Source organism: Conger conger, chromosome 14 (genome assembly GCF_963514075.1).
Source record: "Conger conger chromosome 14, fConCon1.1, whole genome shotgun sequence".
Taxonomy (NCBI): Eukaryota; Metazoa; Chordata; class Actinopteri; order Anguilliformes; family Congridae; genus Conger; species Conger conger.
Window position 1 is genome coordinate 44,580,013 of NC_083773.1, and position 23,816 is coordinate 44,603,828.

General features: G+C 46.8%; 1 protein-coding gene across 1 annotated transcript in view; it reads right to left on the reverse strand.

Annotated features, from left to right (window-relative positions):
* Positions 1–23,816, reverse strand: part of smarcc2 (SWI/SNF related, matrix associated, actin dependent regulator of chromatin, subfamily c, member 2) — a 40,019-nt gene that overhangs the window by 10,415 nt on the left and 5,788 nt on the right. Inside the window, exons 2-20 of the mRNA XM_061218821.1 lie at positions 20,075–20,194; positions 18,142–18,227; positions 16,498–16,579; positions 16,317–16,409; positions 16,109–16,178; positions 15,400–15,469; positions 13,657–13,732; positions 12,958–13,202; positions 10,013–10,137; positions 9,448–9,507; positions 9,211–9,248; positions 8,500–8,630; positions 7,360–7,431; positions 6,575–6,688; positions 5,769–5,922; positions 5,404–5,520; positions 3,699–3,761; positions 955–1,213; positions 167–328 (exon numbers count right to left, since the gene is read on the reverse strand). Of these exons, the coding sequence (XP_061074805.1) occupies positions 167–328; positions 955–1,213; positions 3,699–3,761; positions 5,404–5,520; positions 5,769–5,922; positions 6,575–6,688; positions 7,360–7,431; positions 8,500–8,630; positions 9,211–9,248; positions 9,448–9,507; positions 10,013–10,137; positions 12,958–13,202; positions 13,657–13,732; positions 15,400–15,469; positions 16,109–16,178; positions 16,317–16,409; positions 16,498–16,579; positions 18,142–18,227; positions 20,075–20,194 (2,137 nt within the window). The remainder of the gene's footprint in view (positions 1–166; positions 329–954; positions 1,214–3,698; positions 3,762–5,403; positions 5,521–5,768; positions 5,923–6,574; positions 6,689–7,359; positions 7,432–8,499; positions 8,631–9,210; positions 9,249–9,447; positions 9,508–10,012; positions 10,138–12,957; positions 13,203–13,656; positions 13,733–15,399; positions 15,470–16,108; positions 16,179–16,316; positions 16,410–16,497; positions 16,580–18,141; positions 18,228–20,074; positions 20,195–23,816) is intronic.

The following is a 23,816-nucleotide window of genomic DNA, read 5'->3' on the forward strand; positions in this document are numbered from 1 at the left end:
TGGCCCCTGGCCCCTCTCCCCTCCTGCCCCTGGCCCCTCTCCCCTCCTGCCCCTGGCCCCTCTCCCCTCCTGCCCCTGGCCCCTCTCCCCTCCTGCACGGGCCCCTCTCCCCTCCTGCACCTGGCTCCTCTCCCCTCCTGCCCCTGGCCCCTCTCCCCTCCTGCACCTGGCCGGTCTCCCTCCTCCAGGTCAGTCCCGGCGATGCCGCTGCCCTCCAGCCCGTACAGGGGGTCCTGCCTCCCGCTGGACCGCGCCGCGTCCTCCACCCTCCTGACGTGGGCCTCCACCAGCGCCGCCGGGACCTCCTCCTTCATCCGCGAAAACTCCTCTGAGGAGAGCAGCATGTTACCATCCCCACCCGGGATGTCAAATGAAACTGATACAACAACCATTCAAAACTCATCCCAAAAAATCACTGAGTCCTTCAGGGATGTGGCCATTTTTATCAATCGATCAATCAAACGTGCTTTCCATGCAAATGCAAAGTGATAGGTTTCAAACAGACAATAAAACAATCACGACTGATACACATCAATGTTAAAAATTGATAAGGGGAAATCCATCCATCCATCCATTATCTTAACCAGCTTATCCTGATCAGGGTCGCAGGGGGGCTGGAGCCTATCCCAGCATACATTGGGCAAAAGGCAGGAATACACCCTGGACAGGTCGCCAGTCCATCGCAGGGCGATAAGGGGAAATGATAATCATAAAAGTAAGACACCCTAAATTATTTTTATAGACTTTCAACAAGATAGAGCTATATAGGGAGATCGATATGTTCGATATGTAGTAGCAAATTAATACCAAATCATGATCAGTTTGTTCAGGAGGTAAAGGTTGACGACTGGTCGTTCAATTCGGGCCTAGAGCCTGAGACAGGGGGCTGAACACTGACAGACAGTCCTGGAGCCTGAGACGGGGGCTGAACGCTGGAGGGGGCATGGCGCTCACCCAGGGCGGACTTGGCGGCGGCGGAGGCCACGCGGGGGTCCACCACAGAGGCCAGGAAGGCCACGGTGCTCATGACGGGGTTGCCGGCCTGGCTGAAGGGCACGGGCTGGAAGGCCAGGGGCCCCAGAGACGCGGCACACTCCTCCAGGTACGGGTCCTCGATGGGCAGCCGCAGGAAGTGCAGGATGCACTCGTCCTGCGTGCGGCTGCCCACGTGCTCCGACACCTTGTTCCAGTCATCCTTATACATCTCCAGGGCCTGAGAGAGAGGGGGGAGAGAGGGGGAGAGAGAGTGAGAGAGGCGGGGAGGAGAGGGGGAGAGAGAGGGAGAGAGAGTGAGAGAGGCAGGGAGGAGAGGGGGAGAGAGAGAGAGAGGGGGGGGAGGAGAGAAGGAGAGGGAGGGGGGAGAGGGGGGAGAGAGTGAGAGAGGGAGAGAGAGAGAGGGAGGGGGGGAGAGAGGGTGAGAGAGAGTGAGAGAGGTGGGGAGAGAGAGAGAGAGAGAGAGAGGGGGAGAGAGAGTGAGATAGGCGGGGAGGAGAGAGGGAGAGAGAGGGAGAGAGGGAGAGAGGGCAGGGAGAGAGAGAGGGAGAGAGAGAAATCAGAGGGAGAAAGCAACATCCAAGCCACAATTTTTGTGTAATGTGTAAATTGCCAAGGGTTTCAGCTCCTATTGCTCACTTCCTGAATCATTAAGCAGTTTTTTTTGCCTTCTAGGGAGGGATGAGTGCACCCAAACCCTGCTTAACTAGATGGGATGAGGTGTTTCTCTAATCTAGCCATGCTAGACATCCTCATCTAGGGCAGCTTGTAGCATAGTGGTGTAGCCACAATAAGATCCGCAAAGCCGTTGGGCCCTTGAGCAAGGCCCTTAACCCTGGATTGCTCCAGGAGAGGATTGTCGCCTGCTTAGTCTAATCAACTGTACATCGCTCAGGATAAGAGCGTCTGCCAAACGCCATTAATGTAATGTAATCTAGCAATGCTAGTCACAGTGTTCCTCTCATCTAGCCATGCTAGTCACAGTATATTTCTCTAATCTAGACATGCTAGTCACAGCGTATTGCTCTAATCTAGACATACTAGTCACAGTGTATTTCTCTAATCTAGACATACTAGTCACAGTGTATTTCTCTAATCTAGACATACTAGTCACAGTGTTCCTCTAATCTAGACATGCTAGTCACAGTGTTCATCCAATTTTGTACCTCCCGTCTTTGTTATATTTTACTGATTAACAGTTACATAATGGAAAACAGGCCTGAGGGGCATTGCTCTTTAAAAACCAGTGTGTTTTATAAGAGGCATATAATGGTCGATAGAGGGCCCCCAATTGGTTAAGTTGGCATAAGTTCTTCCTCTGAGCTCAGACAGTTCCCTGAACATTATAGATGATCATAGCTTGAGTCTGGTTAAATGTCATTAAGCATTAATGGTACACAATTGGCTGCATTCTGTTCTGGCAGGATGGGTTTAAATCAGTATGTTTTTCATTTTTATCCCCGAGAGCATCTTCTATTGACTCTGACTTTACAATGCTGGCCCCTGGAGAACATCGCTGAGATAATTAGGTGTTTATAGTATCATAGGACAATGTCTTCAATAGACTTGAAGTTATAAAATATTCTATTTTCTCATTTTTTTTCTAAAAAACGTGTATTGAACTTGCACTGCACTAAAAAGGCTAATGCCACTTCAGATGTCTTTCCTTGATAATATCAGGTAAAGATAGGTCTAGATACCTCAGCTAAATAGTTAGAAGAGTACATATTTGGCTATCGCAAAGTTGCAGCTTGTCATATGATGGGATAAGTCCATTCTTGTTGTGCTTGGATGCATCTGATGCGTCCTAGATATACATATTTGGTGGGAACCGAGAACACTTTGGGGATCTTGACTCTAACTTCTTTGCACTCTTGCTTTTCAAACAGAACTTAGGCTGTTAAATATTATGCATATTCACAAATAAGACAAGAACAGATATTGACACCTACACTCATAGGCAACCAGACGTGCCCAGCATTTTCTGTACATAACCCAGAGCATGCTGGGATGCAAACTGCCTAATTCATTAACCAATTCATCACACCTGTGATTGGTAAGTTTTGTGGCTCATCTGTGAGCATGTGCAAAAGTCTTAGGCACATGTAAAAAATAAGGAAAGTTTCTAAATATCAAAATATTTACCATAAAGAGCAGTAAACAGTTGAAAACTAAATCAAATCAATATTTGTCATGGCCCTTTGCCAAATTTCTTCAAACATCAGAAACACAAAACATATCTATTACCAAATGTGTAGAATATAAAGAATGTAGGGAGTCTAAGACTTTTGCACGGTAGTCCACATATGCATATAAGGAGGGAGAAAGGGAGTGAGGGAGAGGGAAGAGTAAAGGAGAGGGAGAGGGAGAGTGAAGGAGAGGGAGAGGGAGAGTGAAGGAGAGGGAGAGTGAAAGAGAGGAAAGTGAGTGAGGAGAAGGGAAGAGTGAAGGAGAGGCAGAGGGAGAGTGAAGGAGAGGGAGAGTGAAAGAGAGGAAAGTGAGTGAGGAGAAGGGAAGAGTAAAGGAGAGGCAGAGGGAGAGTGAAGGAGAGGGAGAGTGAAAGAGAGGAAAGTGAGTGAGGAGAAGGGAAGAGTGAAGGAGAGGCAGAGGGAGAGGGACAGTGAAGGAGAGGGAGAGGGAGAGGGAGAGGAAAGGGAGTGAGGAGAGGGGAAGAGTAAAGGGGGGAGAGGGGTACACTCGTTTACCTCCAGCAGCAGCAGGGTTTCCTGTTCTGTCCATTCTCGTGTGGCGCTGGCGGCACTCTTACTCTGAGGAGGAAAGGAGGTGAGGTCACAATCACCTGTCAATCACCTGTCAATCACCTGTCAATCACTTGTCTCAGCACGCAGCGCCCCAACCAGCCCCCTGCTACAGGTCAGCACCCCACCCCTCCCAACACTCCCACACCATGCCATGGGCTAAACTCCCCTCCCTACCCAACACTTCCACACCCAACACTGCCACACCATGCCGTGGGCTAAACTCCCCACCCCTCCCAACACTGCCACACCATGCCGTGGGCTAAACTCCCCTCCCTACCCAACACTGTCACACCATGCCGTGGGCTAAACTCCCCTCCCTACCCAACACTGCCACACCATGCCGTGGGCTAAACTCCCCTCCCTACCCAACACTGTCACACCATGCCGTGGGCTAAACTCCCCTCCCTACCCAACACTGCCACACCATGCCGTGGGCTAAACTCCCCTCCCTACCCAACACTGCCACACCATGCCGTGGGCTAAACTCCCCTCCCTACCCAACACTGTCACACCATGCCGTGGGCTAAACTCCCCTCCCTACCCAACACTGCCACACCATGCCGTGGGCTAAACTCCCCTCCCTACCCAACACTGCCACACCATGCCGTGGGCTAAACTCCCCTCCCTACCCAACACTGCCACACCATGCCGTGGGCTAAACTCCCCTCCCTACCCAACACTGTCACACCATGCCGTGGGCTAAACTCCCCTCCCTACCCAACACTGCCACACCATGCCGTGGGCTAAACTCCCCTCCCTACCCAACACTGCCACACCATGCCGTGGGCTAAACTCCCCTCCCTACCCAACACTGTCACACCATGCCGTGGGCTAAACTCCCCTCCCTACCCAACACTGCCACACATTGCTGTGGGTTAACTCCCCTCCCTGCCCAACACTGCCACACCCAACACTGCCACACCATGCCGTGGGCTAAACTCCCCTCCCTACCCAACACTGCCACACCATGCCGTGGGCTAAACTCCCCTCCCTACCCAACACTGCCACACCCAACACTGCCACACCATGCTGTGGGTTAACTCCCCTCCCAACACTGCCACACCATGCGGTGGGCTAACTCCCCTCCCTACCCAACACTGCCACACCATGCGGTGGGCTAACTCCCCTCCCTACCCAACACTGCCACACATTGCTGTGGGTTAACTCCCCTCCCTGCCCAACACTGCCACACCCAACACTGCCACACCATGCCGTGGGCTAAACTCCCCTCCCTACCCAACACTGCCACACCATGCCGTGGGCTAAACTCCCCTCCCTACCCAACACTGCCACACCCAACACTGCCACACCATGCCATGGGTTAACTCCCCTCCCAACACTGCCACACCATGCGGTGGGTTAACTCCCCTCCCAACACTGCCACACCATGCCGTGGGCTAACTCCCCTCCCTACCCAACACTGCCACACGTTGCTGTGGGCTAACTCCCCTCCCAACACTGCCACACCATGCGGTGGGTTAACTCCCCTCCCTCTGGTCCGCTGCAGCCCTGACCCTCGTGCCCTGACCCTCGTGCCCTGACCCTCGTGCCCTGACCCTCGTGCCCTGACCCTCGTGCCCTGACCCTCGCGCCCTGACCCTCGTGCCCTGACCCTCGTGCCCTGACCCTCGTGCCCAGCTCTGTTCACCTTGGCAGGCCCGCTCTTCTTGCTGTAAATGTCGGTCCTCAGGCCGAAGTTCTGCAGGTCTGCGGGCTTCTCCTTCACCTTCTCTGGGAAGGACAGGATCTGCTGGGAGGCGGGGGCCTAGGGGGTGGGGGGAGGTGGGGTTAGACTTACGATCTTATTTCCATTACCTTTTCGCCAAATGAGACCAAAAATCTGCCAATGAGGTAAGTTTGACTCAATGACAATGAGATGAGAAAAAAATTCACCTGTCAAGCAAAGAGTAACATAAAACAAGCAAATATTTTCAAAAGATCCTAAGTCTCCATTCTTACTGAATGATAAAAGGTGCAGTATTGTTGAATGTGTGAATGTTTCAGCGGTAGCACCTGAGTGGCTTTAGGCTGCAGGGGCACCAGGCTGGAGGGCGTGTCAGCCAGCACGTGGAAGTGGGAGGTGGGGGGTGGACCCATGGGGGTGGGCCGGCTCTCTGCATCCACCTGGTAGTTGATCAGACCCCACTGCTCCAGAAACGCATGCACCCTGGGGGGCACAGTCAGAAGAACCTGCTCAGATAGGCTCTCAGGACAGAGCAGGGACAACAGTCTGTAGCCTATGGGTACTGTAGGAAAGAACTGTTGAGTGAGAGAACTGGATGGGGAACAGATATAGACACAAATAGATTCTTAAAATGTTTGTGTAAAAGTGTTGCTGCATTGCCAATTAATCTTATTTGGTGAATCATTTTTTGGTGATGGCGGCACGGATGGCGCAGTGGGTAGCACTGCCGCCTCACAGCAAGGAGGTCCTGGGTTCGAATCCCCGTCGGCCGGGGCCTCTCTGTGCGGAGTTTGCATGTTCTCCCCGTGTCTGCGTGGGTTTCCTCCGGGTACTCCGGTTTCCTCCCACAGTCCAAAGACATGCAGGTTAGGCTGATTGGAGAGTCTAAATTGCCCGTAGGTATGAGTGTGTGAGTGAATGGTGTGTGTGCCCTGCGATGGACTGGCGACCTGTCCAGGGTGTATTCCTGCCTTTCGCCCAATGTATGCTGGGATAGGCTCCAGCCCCCCTGCGACCCTGTTCAGGATAAGTGGGTTCAGATAATGGATGGATGGATGGATTTTTTGGTGATTATGAATTAGAAAAGACGGAAAATGGCCATCACTTGTCCTCAGGTGCAGTAAGTCCTCCTCACCTCATGATGGCGCACACGTCGCCGGCCAGGTTCCTGCGGCAGGCTGTGGAGGTGAGGTACTCCTGGGGATTGAGGCGGTATGTGTCTATCATGAAGTTCCTGTAGGCGAGGTAACTTCAAACAAACACATTTAAGATGAGTTAGAGCACTGCACTTGAGGTCAGTCATGGACTGCATGGCAACAAATTCAATTATAATTTTTCAAAATAAATATACACACTCAAGTGTAACCTGAGTTTGCTAAATATGCAAGCTTCATGAACCCTATGCACACATGTCTACTTCCCTTAATTATGGGACAATTCTTCTGTTTATGATTAAAATCTGGTATTTCGCAAGTTTATTAACAGAGCCCATGTTCACTTCACAAGTTTATAACCACCTTTGAGAAAGTAGTGAAGAACGATTGCAGTTGGTTAAGCTTCGTTAATCCAACTAACACAAAGAAACCCTGGGTATATTAAGCTCCCTTCAGAGTACAGTATACGCCCCAGCTAGGCAAGCATCCCCACAGATGGGCACTGAGGGCAATCTTTCCTACCCTAGTTTCTTCATTTCCTAGATGTAAACATTTGTCTTTAAACTTGAGAAACAAACAAATGGAAGTAAAGCTAAGTGGGTGATTTCCCCAAAACGTTCATAACATTAATCCACGGGAAAAATCCACACAGACAATCATCTTTTAAAATATTTCAGTTTGGGGTTTCATGATCAAAAGTTTGAAAAGATTTATTCCAGTACATAACTTCTCAAAAGATTAATGAATGTCAGAGCTGAGAACTCACATTTCTGGAGTCTTGGACTTATTCTTCCCATTGAAGAACTCTGGGAGGGCTCTGCGCTCAATGGCGTGAACACTAAGAAGGAGAGAAGAGTGAGAGAGAGAGAGAGCGAGAGGGGGAGAGTGAGAGAGAGAGAGAGAGGGGGGAGAGTGAGAGAGAAAGGGGAAGATAGTGAGAGAGAGTGAGAGAGAGGGGGAGAAAGAGTGTGAGAGAGAGAGAGCGAGGGAGAGGGAGACAGCGGGGGGAGAGAGGGGGAGAGAGAGAGAGAGAGGGGGAGAAAGAGAGAGACAGAGGGAGCGGCAGGTAGGGAAAAGGAGATTTCAGTCACACAGATCCTGAGGTAATATAAAACATGAAACGAAACATAATTTTATTTCCAAAAACCAGAGATACAGCATTTGAAGGCATGCTTCAACTACCACACTGAATATATCAGACTGTGCTACACTGAGTCTATCAGACTGTGTCACACTGAGTCTATCAGACTGTGCTACACTGAGGATATCAGACTGTCACACTGAGTTTATCAGACTGTGCTACACTGAGTATCTCAGACTGTGTCTCACTGAGTATATCAGACTGTGTCACACTGAGTTTATCAGACTGTGTCTCACTGAGTATATCAGACTGTCACACTGAGTTTATCAGACTGTCTCACTGAGTATCTCAGACTGTGTCTCACTGAGTATCTCAGACTGTGTCTCACTGAGTATCTCAGACTGTGTCTCACTGAGTATATCAGACTGTCTCACTGAGTATCTCAGACTGTGTCTCACTGAGTATCTCAGACTGTGTCTCACTGAGTATCTCAGACTGTGTCACACTGAGTATCTCAGACTGTGTCACACTGAGTATATCAGACTGTGTCTCACTGAGTATATCAGACTGTGTCACACTGAGTATCTCAGACTGTGTCACACTGAGGATATCAGACTGTGTCACACCGAGTATTTCAAGCTGTGTTAGATGCAGAATAAGGAATTTATTCCTGGAATTAAGTTACATAGAGCTTTTGACCCTTCTCTTTAATCTGTAAACCAACATTTCCCCACAACATAACCAGGCTTCAGTGATAGGCCTCACAGGCTTGCAGCAGGTGTGAAGCACGGCACACTGAACGGGTCATGGCGTGTGCGTGCGTACCTGTTGTAGTCGAACCAGGCGGCGTAGCTGGGGATGATGATGTGGTGGGTCTGCTCCGTCACGTTGTCTTCGTGAAGGTCAGTGCTCTTCACCGGCTCTCCTTTCACACTGGGGGAGCCCTCCTCTTCCTCCTGAGGGCACGGACGGACAGACGGACGGACAGAACAGAGTGTGCATCGCACGTGTGCGTCAGGCCAGCTGACAAGTTTTGTCCCCCAGAACATTTCATAGAAGGTTAACAGGAGTCTAGACATTGCTGTATTGGACTTGGAATGTCAAATTCATAATTTCAGATTTAGAAAAGAAAATGTATTGCATTCTACTGGGAAAGGAAGCAGGGGATGTTAGCAGTAAGCTCATAGATGGCATGCATGTCTGTAATCCATTTTCTGTGACTGAATGTTGTCCCCAACAATAAATACACTGTAAACCTGTGTTGGGGGGGGCTGGCTGGGGTGAATGTTCTCACACTGTGTTTTCTTACAAACCAATGGGAATCTAACAAGACTGTTCTCCAAAGATCTGGAAGTGTTAGACATTGGGCCAATTTCTGAGTCACAGAATAAGCTTAGTCCTGGACTAAACTGTTATGAATGGATAATCTCCATTGAAAACTGAATTTAGTCCAGCACTCGGCTTAAGCTGTGTCCGTGAAACTGGCCCATTACTTCCAAACTTAAAGGCCCATTGGTTATGACTGTACAGGCTTACCTTCCCCACTATTTCCATAGACTCGTCCTCCTGTTCATCTGTCCCATGGGAGAAGGCAGGAAGAGTGAGAGAGAGAAGGACAAAGAGGGGGGCTCTCATTAATTCACCATATCACACAGTAATGAAGAATAACAGGTAGAGAGGGAGCGGGGGGGACAACAGGGAGAGGAATGAATAGGGGGACACAGTGGACAGTGCTTTGGAGAAGATACAGGTATGGACACACCCACCACTCACCAAGGTCAGTCATAGTGCCACCCTTTACTGGGGTCGATTCTGAGTCTTTCTTTGTGTTCACTGTAAAACAACACCGAGGTAATGTTTCAGAGCACAGAAATAAGCCAAGGTTATCAGACAGAATAATTCCACAGAAAGGTACAATACATTTGACTGCCATACTGTACATGGATGAAGTGATTAGGTGAGAGCAGGTAAGTGGCGATACATTCCATTACATTACATTACTGGTATTTAACTGATGCTTTTATCCAAGTACCCAACGGCTGTGCAGATCTTATGGTGGCTATAGCGGGGCTTGAACCACCAACCTTGTTGGTCCCAGTCATGTACCTTAGCCACTAGGCTACAGGCCACCCAGTAGTGCATAGATGAGAGTTGTGCATTAGGTGAGAGTTGTGCATTAGGTGAGAGTTGTGCATTAGGTGAGAGTTGTGTATTAGGTGAGAGTTGTGTATTAGGTGAGAGTTGTGCATTAGGTGATAGTTGTGCATTAGGTGAGAGTTGTGTATTAGGTGAGAGTTGTGCATTAGATGAGAGTTGTGCATTAGGTGAGAGGCTATACCAGCTTTGGGCAGAGTGACCTCCTCCACCGTGGGCACAGGCGATGGCTCGTCCAGCTCTTTGGTCAGGTCTTCCTGCTCCTCCTCCCGATGCCCCCGCTTTGATTTGGTGTATGGAGTCGTGGGTCTGGAGAGAGGCAAACACACACACAAAACAGCACACACACACACACACACACACACACACACACAAAACAGCACATGCACACACACACACACACACACACACACACACAAAACAGCACACACACACACAAAAACAAACGCACATGTTAAACTAGAAACAACATGTAGTCCCTAACCAATTAATTGGTGGAGCTATTATGAGCTGTAAATCACAGACCAAGTCAAAACATAGTCATGCTGTGCAGAACATCTAGTGCCTAGTGAGGAATACTGAGTGGAGTTCACCCCACAGACTGCTGTGGGATCTGGGCTCTAGGGCTGTGCTTTAAAAGGTTTGGGGAAAACTCTGGTACTGACCCAGCAGAACATTAACCCTTTGAATACATTCAAATTAATCTATTTTCACAAAGAACAAAAATGCCTTCATTAGATGCATTCATTAGTAACATTTTGTTGATGTTGAGTTTTTTTAGTTTTGAGATTTTACATATGAGTAGAGGTCACCAATGCATTACTTGATCAGCCAGAGATTTAAAAATGGTTAAAAAATGTTTTAATGTGTGCTTTTACCTGTTTCCAAGACCAAGAACTGCACTAGCAAGAGAATCAAAACGACAAAAACCTTTTTTTAGCCAGGACCCCATGAGGGTGAACAGATTCACTCAATAAACACCAGTCTAATCCAGCTACACTGTGTCCACCTCTTCACTCCCAGTGGTGTGTCTTACAGGTACAATAGGTAAGATCTTTCTGTTAAAACACTGTTACAAACCATTGCAAATCCCTTCCTATCATTGAAAAGGGCTTACTGACATGTTGACTCACCCTCTGCCTGAGTTTATAGTCCTTAAATTCGGGTCTAAAAGTGTATCAAAACATTGTACAGCTGTACAACAATTAAAGCTTATTGGTGAAAAATTGGTTCTAACTGGGCGGCACGGATGATGCAGTGGGTAGCACTGCCGCCTCACAGCAAGGAGGTCCTGGGTTCGAATCCCCGTCGGCTGGGGCCTCTCTGTGCGGAGTTTGCATGTTCTCCCCGTGTCTGCGTGGGTTTCCTCCGGGTACTCCGGTTTCCTCCCACAGTCCAAAGACATGCATGTTAGGCTGATTGGAGAGTCTAAATTGGCCGTAGGTATGAGTGTGTGAGTGAATGGTGTGTGTGCCCTGTGATGGACTGGCGACCTGTCCAGGGTATATTCCTGCCTTTCGCCCAATGTATGCTGGGATAGGCTCCAGCCCCCCTGCGACCCTGTTCAGGATAAGCAGGTTCAGATAATGGATGGATGGATGGTTCTAACTGCCATAGCCAATGCCATGGGGGTTATTGTGATTGTTCGTGTTGCTGCCCAAATTGCACTCCAGACAAGCGATCACACTGTACACTATTCCTCATTATCCAAGTGAAGACTACATATCTAGTTATAAAACAATACCAGTTTGTTATCGGTAGCAACAAGCAAATTAGCTATAGTTAGCATGACAAATTTCAAATATCCACTTATGATAAAATATAGGCAATATGAACATAGTAGCGATTGCACAAGCGTTGTGCTTTAGGTGGATATTTGTAAATTCAGGAAGCTAACTAGTAATAGCTAATGTTCTTGTTGTTACTGATAGCAAACTCATATTGTTTTCTAACTAGATAAGCAATAGTATACAGTTTCAGTGATCGCTTGCCTGGAGTGCAATTTGGGCAGCTACATATTAGTTTTATCTCTTTACGTGTTCAATCATCCATGTTTATCATTAATTCATTCATTCATTCATTATCCTAACCCGCTTATCCCGAACAGGGTCGCAGGGGGAGCCTATCCCAGCATACATTGGGCGAAAGGCAGGAATACACCCTGGACAGGTCGCCAGTCCATTGCAGGGCACACACACCATTCACTCACACACTCATACCTATGGGCAATTTAGACTCTCCAATCAGCCTAACATGCATGTCTTTGGATTGTGGGAGGAAACCGGAGTACCCGGAGGAAACCCACGCAGACACGGGGAGAACATGCAAACTCCACACAGAGAAGCCCCGGCTGACGGGGATTTGAACCCAGGACCTCCTTGCTGTGAGGCGGCAGTGCTACCCACTGCACCATCCATGCCGCCACCATCCATGTTTAGCTAAACCTTTAATTATCTCAAACTGTAAGTTACAGTTGCATCGTTCGTGGTAGACTATCATATCTTAGTTATATAGCCAGCTAGTTACGTAGCCAAATAACTTGCTTGCTCACAATATAGTTGGTTAGCTAAAGTGAAAACTTTAAAAAGACAATAAATATAAATAGTGTTGTGTAGCACACCAAAGTCAAGATTTCATAAAGTCACCTGTTCGGCGAACATTTTCTTGCTAGAACACTACGAAAAGACAGCAGGCTCTGTTGCGCTTGTCACTATCAGCTTTCCAGACTGTGGGAAGCATAAACAGTGTTGTAGTTCGAGGTTGTTTGTTGTTGCAATTCCTCCCTTGACCATTACGAGTCCGAAATTACTAATTGTACCTTTTACGGAAGCTGTGGCAGTTTCTAGAACACAATCTGTGGAAGTTTCTGGAACACAAGCTGTGGAAATTCTGGAACACAAGCTGTGGAAGATTTTGGAACACAAGCTGTGGCAGATTCTAGAACACAAGCTGTGGAAGTTTCTGGAACACAAGCTGTGGAAATTCTGGAACACAAGCTGTGGAAGATTCTGGAACACAAGCTGTGGCAGATTCTAGAACACAAGCTGTGGAAGATTCTGGAAAAGGGGTGCCAGGTGGTAACCATGTATGGTGTGGTGGTCAGAGGGGATGGGGTTTGACACAACATACCCCTTCTTGGTGTTCTTCTTCTTGCTCTCCTGGGGCGGTGGGGTTGGGGAGGGCGAAGGCGAGCGCTTCCTCTTCTTGGCGCTGCCCGGCTTCCGGTCCCGCCGCTCGTCTGGGGTGGACACCTCATCTGTCAGGGTCTTGGCCGAGATCCTCTTCCTCCTGGGGCCGCCCTCGCCCACCTCGTAGTCTTCCTCATTCATCCACTCATTGAACTGGTCCAGGTCCAGGATCCACTTGGCATGCACCTGTCGAGGGCAAAGTGAGCGAGTCCTCAGGTTTCCAGGTGCTAAAATGAGGACATCACATCTATGTGCTAAGTTAACTCTCATTCATCAAGTGCTGAGTAGCAAGGAGGCCAGCACTGCCCCACTGCCCCATAAAGCTTTATGTGGGGTACAAGTTGAGAGTTCAGGTCCACCAAGGTTGTTACTGCGGTCATTAAAGATCTCATTACACTATTGTTAAGAGCAGGGAAGTTGACCCAAATGCCTACAAAAACATGCTCTCTACACCTGGCCAGCTTATCAACAGCTTATCAACCCCTACGTGTGATTTACTAAAACATTCCCAGCAAATTTAAGTAATGAAAAATGAGATTGGAGTTCTGAGATTACCAACCTGGTTAAATAAAGGTATGCAGGTAGGCAGATGGCTAGATTAATAACTAAATGAATAAATAGCGCCCCTTCCCACACTCACCTTCCTTGGTTTCTCTGGACTGGGGGGATCTTCCACAGAGGCCTCCACCTCACTGGCAGGAATCCAGGTGTCATAGCTGTGAGGAAACAGCACAGCCCAATGAGCACAGCACAGCCCAATGATACAGCACAGCTCAATGATACAGCACAGCTCAATGATACAGCACAGCTCAATGAGCACAGCACAGCTCAATGATACAGCACAGCCCAATGAGCACAGCACAGCCCAATGATACAGCACAGCTCAATGATACAGCACAGCCCAATGAGCACAGCACAGCTCAATGATACAGCACAGCTCAATGAGTATGGCACAGCTCAATGATACAGCACAGCCCAATGAGCACAGCACAGCTCAATGATACAGCACAGCTCAATGAGTATGGCACAGCTCAATGATACAGCACAGCCCAATGAGCACAGCACAGCTCAATGATACAGCACAGCTCAATGAGTATGGCACAGCTCAATGATACAGCACAGCTCAATGAGTATGGCACAGCTCAATGATACAGCACAGCTCAATGAGCACAGCACAGCTCAATGATACAGCACAGCCCAATGAGCACAGCACAGCTCAATGATACAGCACAGCTCAATGAGTATGGCACAGCTCAATGATACAGCACAGCCCAATGAGCACAGCACAGCTCAATGAGTATGGCAGTAACAGTGAGCGGATGAGGGGTTAGGGTTGGGTTAATCAGTGACAGTGAGAGAGTGTGAGAAGTTAGGCTTTGGTTAATCAGTGACAGTGAGAGAGTGTGAGGAGTTAGGGTTGGGTTAATCAGTGACAGTGAGAGGATGAGGAGTTAGGGTTGGGTTAATCAGTGACAGTGAGAGAGTGTGAGGAGTTAGGGTTGGGTTAATCAGTGACAGTGAGAGAGTGTGAGGAGTTAGGGTTGGGTTAATCAGTGACAGTGAGAGAGTGTGAAGAGTTAGGGTTGGGTTAATCAGTGACAGTGAGAGAGTGTGAGGAGTTAGGGTTGGGTTAATCAGTGACAGTGAGAGGATGAGGAGTTAGGGTTGGGTTAATCAGTGACAGTGAGAGAGTGTGAGGAGTTAGGGTTGGGTTAATCAGTGACAGTGAGAGAGTGTGAGGAGTTAGGGTTGGGTTAATCAGTGACAGTGAGAGAGTGTGAGGAGTTAGGGTTGGGTTAATCAGTGACAGTGAGAGAGTGTGAAGAGTTAGGGCTGGGTTAATCAGTGACAGTGAGAGAGTGTGAGGAGTTAGGGTTGGGTTAATCAGTGACAGTGAGAGAGTGTAAGGAGTTAGGGTTGGGTTAATCAGTGACAGAGAGAGAGTGTGAGGAGTTAGGGTTGGGTTAATCAGTGACAGTGAGAGGATGAGGAGTTAGGGTTGGGTTAATCAGTGACAGTGAGAGAGTGTGAGGAGTTAGGGTTGGGTTAATCAGTGACAGTGAGAGAGTGTGAGGAGTTAGGGTTGGGTTAATCAGTGACAGTGAGAGAGTGTGAGGAGTTAGGGTTGGGTTAATCAGTGACAGTGAGAGGATGAGGAGTTAGGGTTGGGTTAATCAGTGACAGTGAGAGAGTGTGAAGAGTTAGGGTTGGGTTAATCAGTGACAGTGAGAGAGTGTGAGGAGTTAGGGTTGGGTTAACCAGTGACAGTGAGAGACTGTGAGGAGTTAGGGTTGGGTTAACCAGTGACAGTGAGAGACTGTGAGGAGTTAGGGTTGGGTTAATCAGTGACAGAGTTAGGTTTAGATAGGGGGGGAGACTGTACCTGTCAGGGGAATACCCCCAGTGAAGCAGAACCTGCTTATCTCTCTTCATCACTGGACGCACCCATTCCTCTGAGAGAAAAAAAGAGTTACATGGGAGAGCACGCACACACACACACTCTCTCACACACACACACACACACACACACACACTCTCACACACACACACGCACACGCACACGCACACGCACACACACACACACAGAGTTCATATTTTACCAGCACTTAAGTATCTTGCCAGACTGCACAATCAATGCCAAAACTAGGTTAAATCAATATTGATTTATATCAGTCTAAACATTTCCATCTATTCCTATGTGGGGATTATTTAGGTTAGCTGGGAGTTTTTTTATTTTGATTTATTACTGAATTCCAAGCATTTATTTTGTTCAGGTCAGGTATTTTGTACATGACATCAAGAAGTACTTGACCGAATGGCCAATAAATGTTTTAGTCTCATTTTGCAATTATGATGCTTTTTTCAATACATACTTTATGTCTGATTTGATGTTATTATAGTTATTGACATTACTTTGATTAGACAGTTGGTAGATATATAGTGGATACATCCCTCAGTGAAATACCTTATGGTTATTTCAACTATTTCCAGCCCCTTTACAGTCAATTTAACCATCTCATGCCTTCTGCTCTTACAGGTATTCTCTCAGTCCCATCAACTGCAAAACACTCATTCCAGAAACTTCTCCTCACCCTCCTCCAGGCTTGCTGGTATCGGGACCACCACATGCGAACTGGCCGCCTTGTCCTCAGTCACCGAGCCCTTGGGAAGGGGGTGGCAATGTGAACAGGAAGTCCATAACTGATCCCAATATGATAAAACATCCTGTTTCCCTGTTAAGTCTCAGAGGGTCATATCATGTGTGGTTTCGTGCTGGTGCGGACGGACGGACGGACGTACCTGGTGTCGTTTTATGATGTCCTTTATCTTCCCCAATAGCTTTGGCTCAATTTCAGAACTGAGATAGATGATTGGCCGACTGAGACAGTTATTCTGACCAATACAGAGAGAGAGAGACAGAGGGTTCAGCCCTGTTGATAGAGGAACATGCACAGGAAAGTAACGTATGGCTCTGCCTCACCTGCACCAGGGACTTTTCAATGTTCATGAACATCTCAACATTGCGGTCCATTCGGGACGGGTTCTGGAAGTCAAACCTGCGCCTGGGAAACAGAAACTGGTCAGTGAGAGACACCATTAGTCACATCAATCAGTCACACAGCATTAGTGACATCAATCAGTCAGACAGCATTAGTCACATCAATCAGTCAGACAGCGTTAGTCACATCAATCAGTCAGACAGCGTTAGTCACATCAAACAGTCAGACAGCCTTAGTCACATCAATCAGTCACACAGCGTTAGTCACATCAATCAGTCAGACAGCGTTAGTCACATCAATCAGTCAGACAGCATTAGTCACATCAATCAGTCAGACAGCCTTAGTCACATCAATCAGTCACACAGCGTTAGTCACATCAAACAGTCAGACAGCGTTAGTCACATCAATCAGTCAGACAGCGTTAGTCACATCAATCAGTCAGACAGCGTTAGTCACATCAATCAGTCAGACAGCGTTAGTCACATCAATCAGTCAGATAGACACCATTAGTCACATCAATCAGTCACACAGCGTTAGTCACATCAATCAGTCACACGCTCTGGTTAAATCTGTGTGAGGTCTTTGTGGAGACTCAGCTCCCTGGTTAAATCAGTGTGAGGTCTTTGTGGAGACTCAGCTCCCTGGTTAAATCTGTGTGAGGTCTTTGTGGAGACTCAGCTCCCTGGTTAAATCTGTGTGAGGTCTTTGTGGAGACTCAGCTCCCTGGTTAAATCTGTGTGAGGTCTTTGTGGAGACTCAGCTCCCTGGTTAAATCTGTGTGAGGTCTTTGGGGAGACTCAGCTCCCTGGGTAAATCTGCGTGAGGTCTTTGTGGAGACTAAGCTCTGGTTAAATCTGTGTGAGGTCTTTGTGGAGACTCAGCTCCCTGGTTAAATCTGTGTGAGGTCTTTGTGGAGACTCAGCTCCCTGGTTAAATCAGTGTGAGGTCTTTGTGGAGACTCAGCTCCCTGGTTAAATCTGTGTGAGGTCTTTGTGGAGACTCAGCTCCCTGGTTAAATCAGTGTGAGGTCTTTGTGGAGACTCAGCTCCCTGGTTAAATCAGTGTGAGGTCTTTGTGGAGACTCAGCTCCCTGGTTAAATCAGTGTGAGGTCTTTGTGGAGACTCAGCTCCCTGGTTAAATCTGTGTGAGGTCTTTGTGGAGACTCAGCCCTGTTTAAATCTGTGTGAGGTATTTGTTGAGACTCAGCTCCCTGGTTAAATCTGTGTGAGGTATTTGTTGAGACTCAGCTCCCTGGTTAAATCAGTATGAGGTCTTTGTGGAGACTCAGCTCCCTGGTTAAATCAGTGTGAGGTCTTTGTGGAGACTCAGCTCCCTGGTTAAATCAGTGTGAGGTCTTTGTGGAGACTCAGCTCCCTGGTTAAATCTGTGTGAGGTCTTTGTGGAGACTCAGCCCTGTTTAAATCTGTGTGAGGTATTTGTTGAGACTCAGCTCCCTGGTTAAATCTGTGTGAGGTATCTTTGTGGAGACTCAGCTCCCTGGTTAAATCTGTGTGAGGTCTTTGTGGAGACTCAGCCCTGTTTAAATCTGTGTGAGGTATTTGTTGAGACTCAGCTCCCTGGTTAAATCTGTGTGAGGTATTTGTTGAGACTCAGTTCAGCTCACCATCCCTGGTCACTCTTGAACTTGTAGGCAGCCGCCAGGATATGACAGAGTGCTCCTCCTGACTTAAAATCCAGAAAACACTTCATCTGTAGAGGGAAAGTGAAGGAGAGGCATTTTACTAGATTTAAAATTACATTACATTATTGGTACTTGGCAGACACTGTTATCCGTATTCTTAAGAAAACCACTATTCACTTTTTAAATTTAAACTTCATGCAGCTAGAATCTTCTGATCAACCTAAACTACATGATATACACTCAGTGACCACTTTATTAGGTAGACCTCTACACCAGCTTGTTAATGCAAATATTTCATCAGCCAATCATGTGGCAGCAACTAAATGCATGAAAGCATGCAGACATCGTCAAGAGGTTCAGTTGTTGACCAAATGTCAGAATAGGGAAGAAATGTGATCTAAGTGACTTTGACCTTGGAATGATTACTGGTGCCAGACAGGGTAGTTTGAGTATCACAGAAATCTCTAGAGTTTTCAGAGAATGGTACGAAAAACAGAAAACATCCAGTGTGTGGTGCGTGTGTGTTGTGTCCAGTGAGCAGCAGTACAGAGGGCAAGGAACGCGTTGTTAATGGGAGAGGTCAGAGGAGGAGGACACTGGTCGGAGCTGACAGGAAGGTGACAGTAACGCAAATAATCACACATTACAACAGTAGTATGCAGAAGAGCATCTCTGAACATACAACGTATCAAACCTCTAAGTGGATAGATTTAATAAGTCTAAAAATACCTAATAAAGTACTCATTCAGTGTATATTTGACTTTCTGGTCAGCCTCCCTCATCAAACATCAAAACTGTACTACATGTAAAACAGTTTTGATGTTACTGTGTGGTACTGCGAGTGTAAGGCAACATCTGTTTACCCATGAACAGGAACTGGCCATTGTCAATACAGTGTTGGCAAACAACACCATCCACCCACATGAACTACGAGAGCAAATAATTGCAGATCACACAACATTGCTGTGCAAGTGTCAGTGCATTATACTCTAATACAGTAATAGTGTCCTATTGGAACTGCATAGATACATTCAGGCAAAGCAGTTGTAAAAACCTGCAATGGAAATAAAATTAGGTATACATATTTTTATCTGAAGCCTTTCTATTTTCATGTTCATTGAAATATGAGTTGACGTACTGAACTGGAAAAATCTTTCACAGAAATCTGTGTAAGAAAAATATGTGTGTATGTGTGTTGTGTTGTGTGTAGTGTAGTACGTATGTGTGTTGTGTTGTGCATGTGTGTTGTGCGTGTGTGTTGTGTGTTGTGTTGTGTGTGGTGCGTGTGTGTTGTGTGCATGTGTGTTGTGTTGTATGTGGTGCGTGTGTGTTCTGTGCATGTGTGTTGTGTTGTGTGTGGTGTGTGGTGCATATGTGTGTTGTGTGTGGTGTGTGTGGTGCGAGTGTGTTGTGTTGTGTTATGCGCATGCGTGTTGTGTTGTGTGTGGTGCGTGTGTGTTGCGTGTGGTGCGTGTGTGTGTTGTGTTGTGGGTGGTGCGTATGTGTGTTGTGTGCATGTGTGTTGTGTGTGGTGCATGTGTGTGTGTTGTGTGTGGTACGTGTGTGTGTTGTGTGTTGTGTGTGGTGCGCGTGTGTGTGTGTGTTGTGTGTGGTGCGTATGTGTGCTGTGTGTGGTGCGTGGTGCGTGTGTGTGTGTTGTGTGTGGTACGTGGAGCGTATGTGTGTGAGTGTTGTGTGTGGTGCTTATGTGTGCTGTGTGTGGTGCGTGTGTGTGTGTTGTGTGTTGTGCGTGGTGTGTGTGTGTGTTGTGCGTGGTGCGTGTGTGTGTGTTGTGTGTGGTGCGTATGTGTGTGTTGTGTGTGGTGTGTGTGTGTGTGTGTGTGTTGTGTGTTGTGCGTATTGTGTGTGGTGCGTGTGTGTGTGTGTGTGTTGTGTGTTGTGCGCGTGTGTGTACCGGCAGTTTGGTGAGGGGGGGGTTGCTGACATGGCGCCCAAACACCTCCTCCTGGAACTGCAGCAGCTGCACCACCAGGCTGGACAGGGACTTGTTGGTGGGAGGCTCTGCCTGGATGTACTGGAGGAGGGGAAGAAAACGACAGGAAGTGTGGAAAGGCTCGACAGGAAGTGAGGAAAGGCTCGACAGGAAGTGAGGAAAGGCTTGACAGGAAGTGAGGAAAGGCTCGACAGGAAGTGAGGAAAGGCTCGACAGGAAGTGAGGAAAGGCTCGACAGGAAGTGAGGAAAGGCTCGACAGTTCACAATTACAGGCTGATATCTGGCATGCATAATGAAAATGACTTATCATATGGACATTCCATATTGTATTATTCGTGTTGCCAGATTATTCTGACAGTTACAAATAAATTAATGGAAACTTGATTGTGTATAATGAAAATACACTTTATTTATTTGTTCATAAACCACAGAGCATGCGACCATCAAACAGTGATGCACCGTAAAATATTGTGTTAAATCAACTCACAGAGTAAAGACCCTACTGGGCTCATATACACTCATATGTGTTAAAGTTTAATTAACACTGGACTGTGTGATTGAAAAGTTTTACAGCTCATTTAACATTTCCACAAAACTTTGTGTACATTACAGGCATTTAGTAGATGTGCTTTCTAGCGTGTCTTACCAAATTCTACTGAATATTTTAACATTGCATCCATTCATCCAGCTGGAAATATATTGAAACAATTCAACTTGAGTATTTTGTTCAATGGTACTTAACCTGAATCAAAGTACAGTCTTTTGGGTTGCAAGCACAGCTCCCAAACCATTACACTACACTGGCACCATTTGCACATACATCAGCCAGCCTTGCTTGAATTATGGGCACAGCATGAGCCAAGAAACATCTCAAAAACAGCTCTGGTTGGGCAAAATGTTTAAAATGGAAGATAGTAGGAGAAACAAAAGTCCAAACTGACTGGGACCATCAGACATGAGCAGGAGGTGGGACCCATATATTGTAGGCCTAGATTTGAGAATCAGCCTGACTTTTGATTGCCCCAAGGCTGATTCATTTAGGTTAGAGGATGATTCATTTGGGTTAGAGGATGATTCATTTAGGTTAGAGGATGATTCATTTATGTTAGAGGATGATTCATTTTAGGTTAGAGGATGATTCATTTAGGTTAGAGGATGATTCATTTAGGTTTGAGGATGGGAGAACAAGCACCATTCTTATTTGGAACATTATATTGCATGGACCTTGAACAAGATTGCTCTATCCAATTATATTATTTCTTTAAGGCCAAACTCTAAACATTAGATATCTAACATCACAAATCATCCATATTCTAATTTAGGATGGACCAAAGTTACTCTTAGACACAAAGTGTATGCAGAAACACCTATTATTCCAGCTCAGATCCATTATGAGATTTAAATTTGTGAAGGGCCAATAACTACTTTAATTCTCATAGAAAAGGGTGTTAACTCGAGGGCTGTGTCTCAAATTGTACACTTCTGTACTTGGGTTCTTAAAAGATAAACTTACAAGTGCACCAACAAGTCAATGACCTACACAGGAAGAACATAAAAGCCTTTAATTTGAGAGGCACTTGTACTACAACGTTATGACTCATTTTAGGAGACCAAAAGCAACTGGACAGTTGGCTGCTCAGCCATTTCTTGGCCAAATCTGCGTTGTTGCATAATTAGTTCACCCACAAGAAAGCTAACAAAAGGTTTTGAGTTGATTCTAGGTGTGGAATTTTTTGCTGTTATCTTACAACATGAAGACCAAAGAAGTGCCAATGCCAAAAAAACAGGTCCTCGCAAGGCTGAGGAATCTCAATAAATCGATCAGAGACATTCTCAAAAAACATTGGGTCAGTGGCTGCTCCGGAGCTCAAAATGGAGAAGGTAGAAAATATCCCCTTAAACGAATTGGTCTTGACCGGTTTTCAATAATTTTCCTTGATTAACAAGTTTGCCAATGATCAGTTGGCAGGTAAGCACATAGCTTCTTCTTCACGCCATATTAGAGAGATTAATCGATTACACTTCAGGCACTTCATCACTACAAAGTCTGCACAATGTAATTCAACTTATAGGGACAATGTTTTATTTCCAGCATAGACAAAAAAAATCTACTGCATTGCCATAAAGGCGATCTAACCTGAGCTCAATTGTTTAAATCACTAAATTTGCGTATTGATGCATACATCTTCGGCATGAATATTCTCGCAGTATGAGTACAGAAAACTAATTTTTATTTCTGTTTTACCTCACTGAGTAAAGTGGCTACACCTGATAGTACCAACACTTTGTGACTTAATCACATTGTTGATCAAGGAAAATGATTGAAAACAGGTCAAGCCTGGATATTGGATATTGGATGAGTGGATATTTTCTGCCTCCTGGATTTTGAGTTCAGGAGCCGCCACCACAGTGGCTGTGTTAAAATAGTTTGATTCATTGCTAAGAAGCAAGAGCACAATGGTGAGCTCAGCAATAGCAAACATTGGTAGACCACAGATGACCACTGCACTAGACCACAGACGACCACTGTAGTAGACCACAGACGACTACTGTAGTAGACCACAGACGACCACTGTAGTAGACCACAGATGACCACAGTAGTTGATGACAGAGAAATACTTCCAATTCTTAAGAAAACCCCTTTTCAACTGTCGAACAGATCAAGAACACCCTCGAGGATGTAGGCATAGATGTGCCAAAGACCACCACAAAGGTCAGACGACACCAGCATGATTTTGCAAGATGCAAAAGCCTCAAGAAAAGGTCACCCACCTTAGAGTTTGCTAAAAAGTCATGGAAGACCTATGGACAGATGAAACAAGTACTAACCAGTATCCAAGTGATGGAAAAGGAAATTGTGGAGAAAGAAAGAAACTTCTCTTGCTATTATCTGTGAAACATGGTGGAGGGGGTGTTATGGCTCGGGCATGTATGACTGCCATTGAACTGGCTCATGTCTCTTCATTGATGATGTACCTGCAGCAGCAGGATGAATTCTGAAGTGTTCATAGACAACTTATTTACTCAGACCCAAGCAAATTCCTCAAAACTCAAAAAATTGGATGGCACTTCAACTTGCAGTAGGAGCCCAAATACACTGCTTAAGCAACCCAAGGACCAGAAAGTGGAATATTCTTGACCGACTAATTCATTCTCCCAACATGAATTAAACTGAACATGTGCCTCACTTGCTGAAGAAAAGACGGAAAGCAGAAATCCCACTAAACAAACAGGGGCTGAAGATGGCTACTGTCCAGGCCTGTCAGAGCACCACCAGGGAAGATACCCAGCGTCTGGTGATGTCTGTGGGTCACAGGCTACAGGCAGAGCATCACCAGGGAAGATACCCAGCGTCTGGTGATGTCTATGGGTCATAGACTACAGGCAGAGCATCACCAGGGAAGATACCCAGCGTCTGGTGATGTCTATGGGTCACAGACTACAGGCAGAGCACCACCAGGGAAGATACCCAGCGTCTGGTGATGTCTATGGGTCATAGACTACAGGCAGAGCACCACCAGGGAAGATACCCAGCGTCTGGTGATGTCTATGGGTCACAGACTACAGGCAGAGCATCACCAGGGAAGATACCCAGCGTCTGGTGATGTCTATGGGTCACAGACTACAGGCAGAGCACCACCAGGGAAGATACCCAGTGTCTGGTGATGTCTATGGGTCACAGACTACAGGCAGAGCACCACC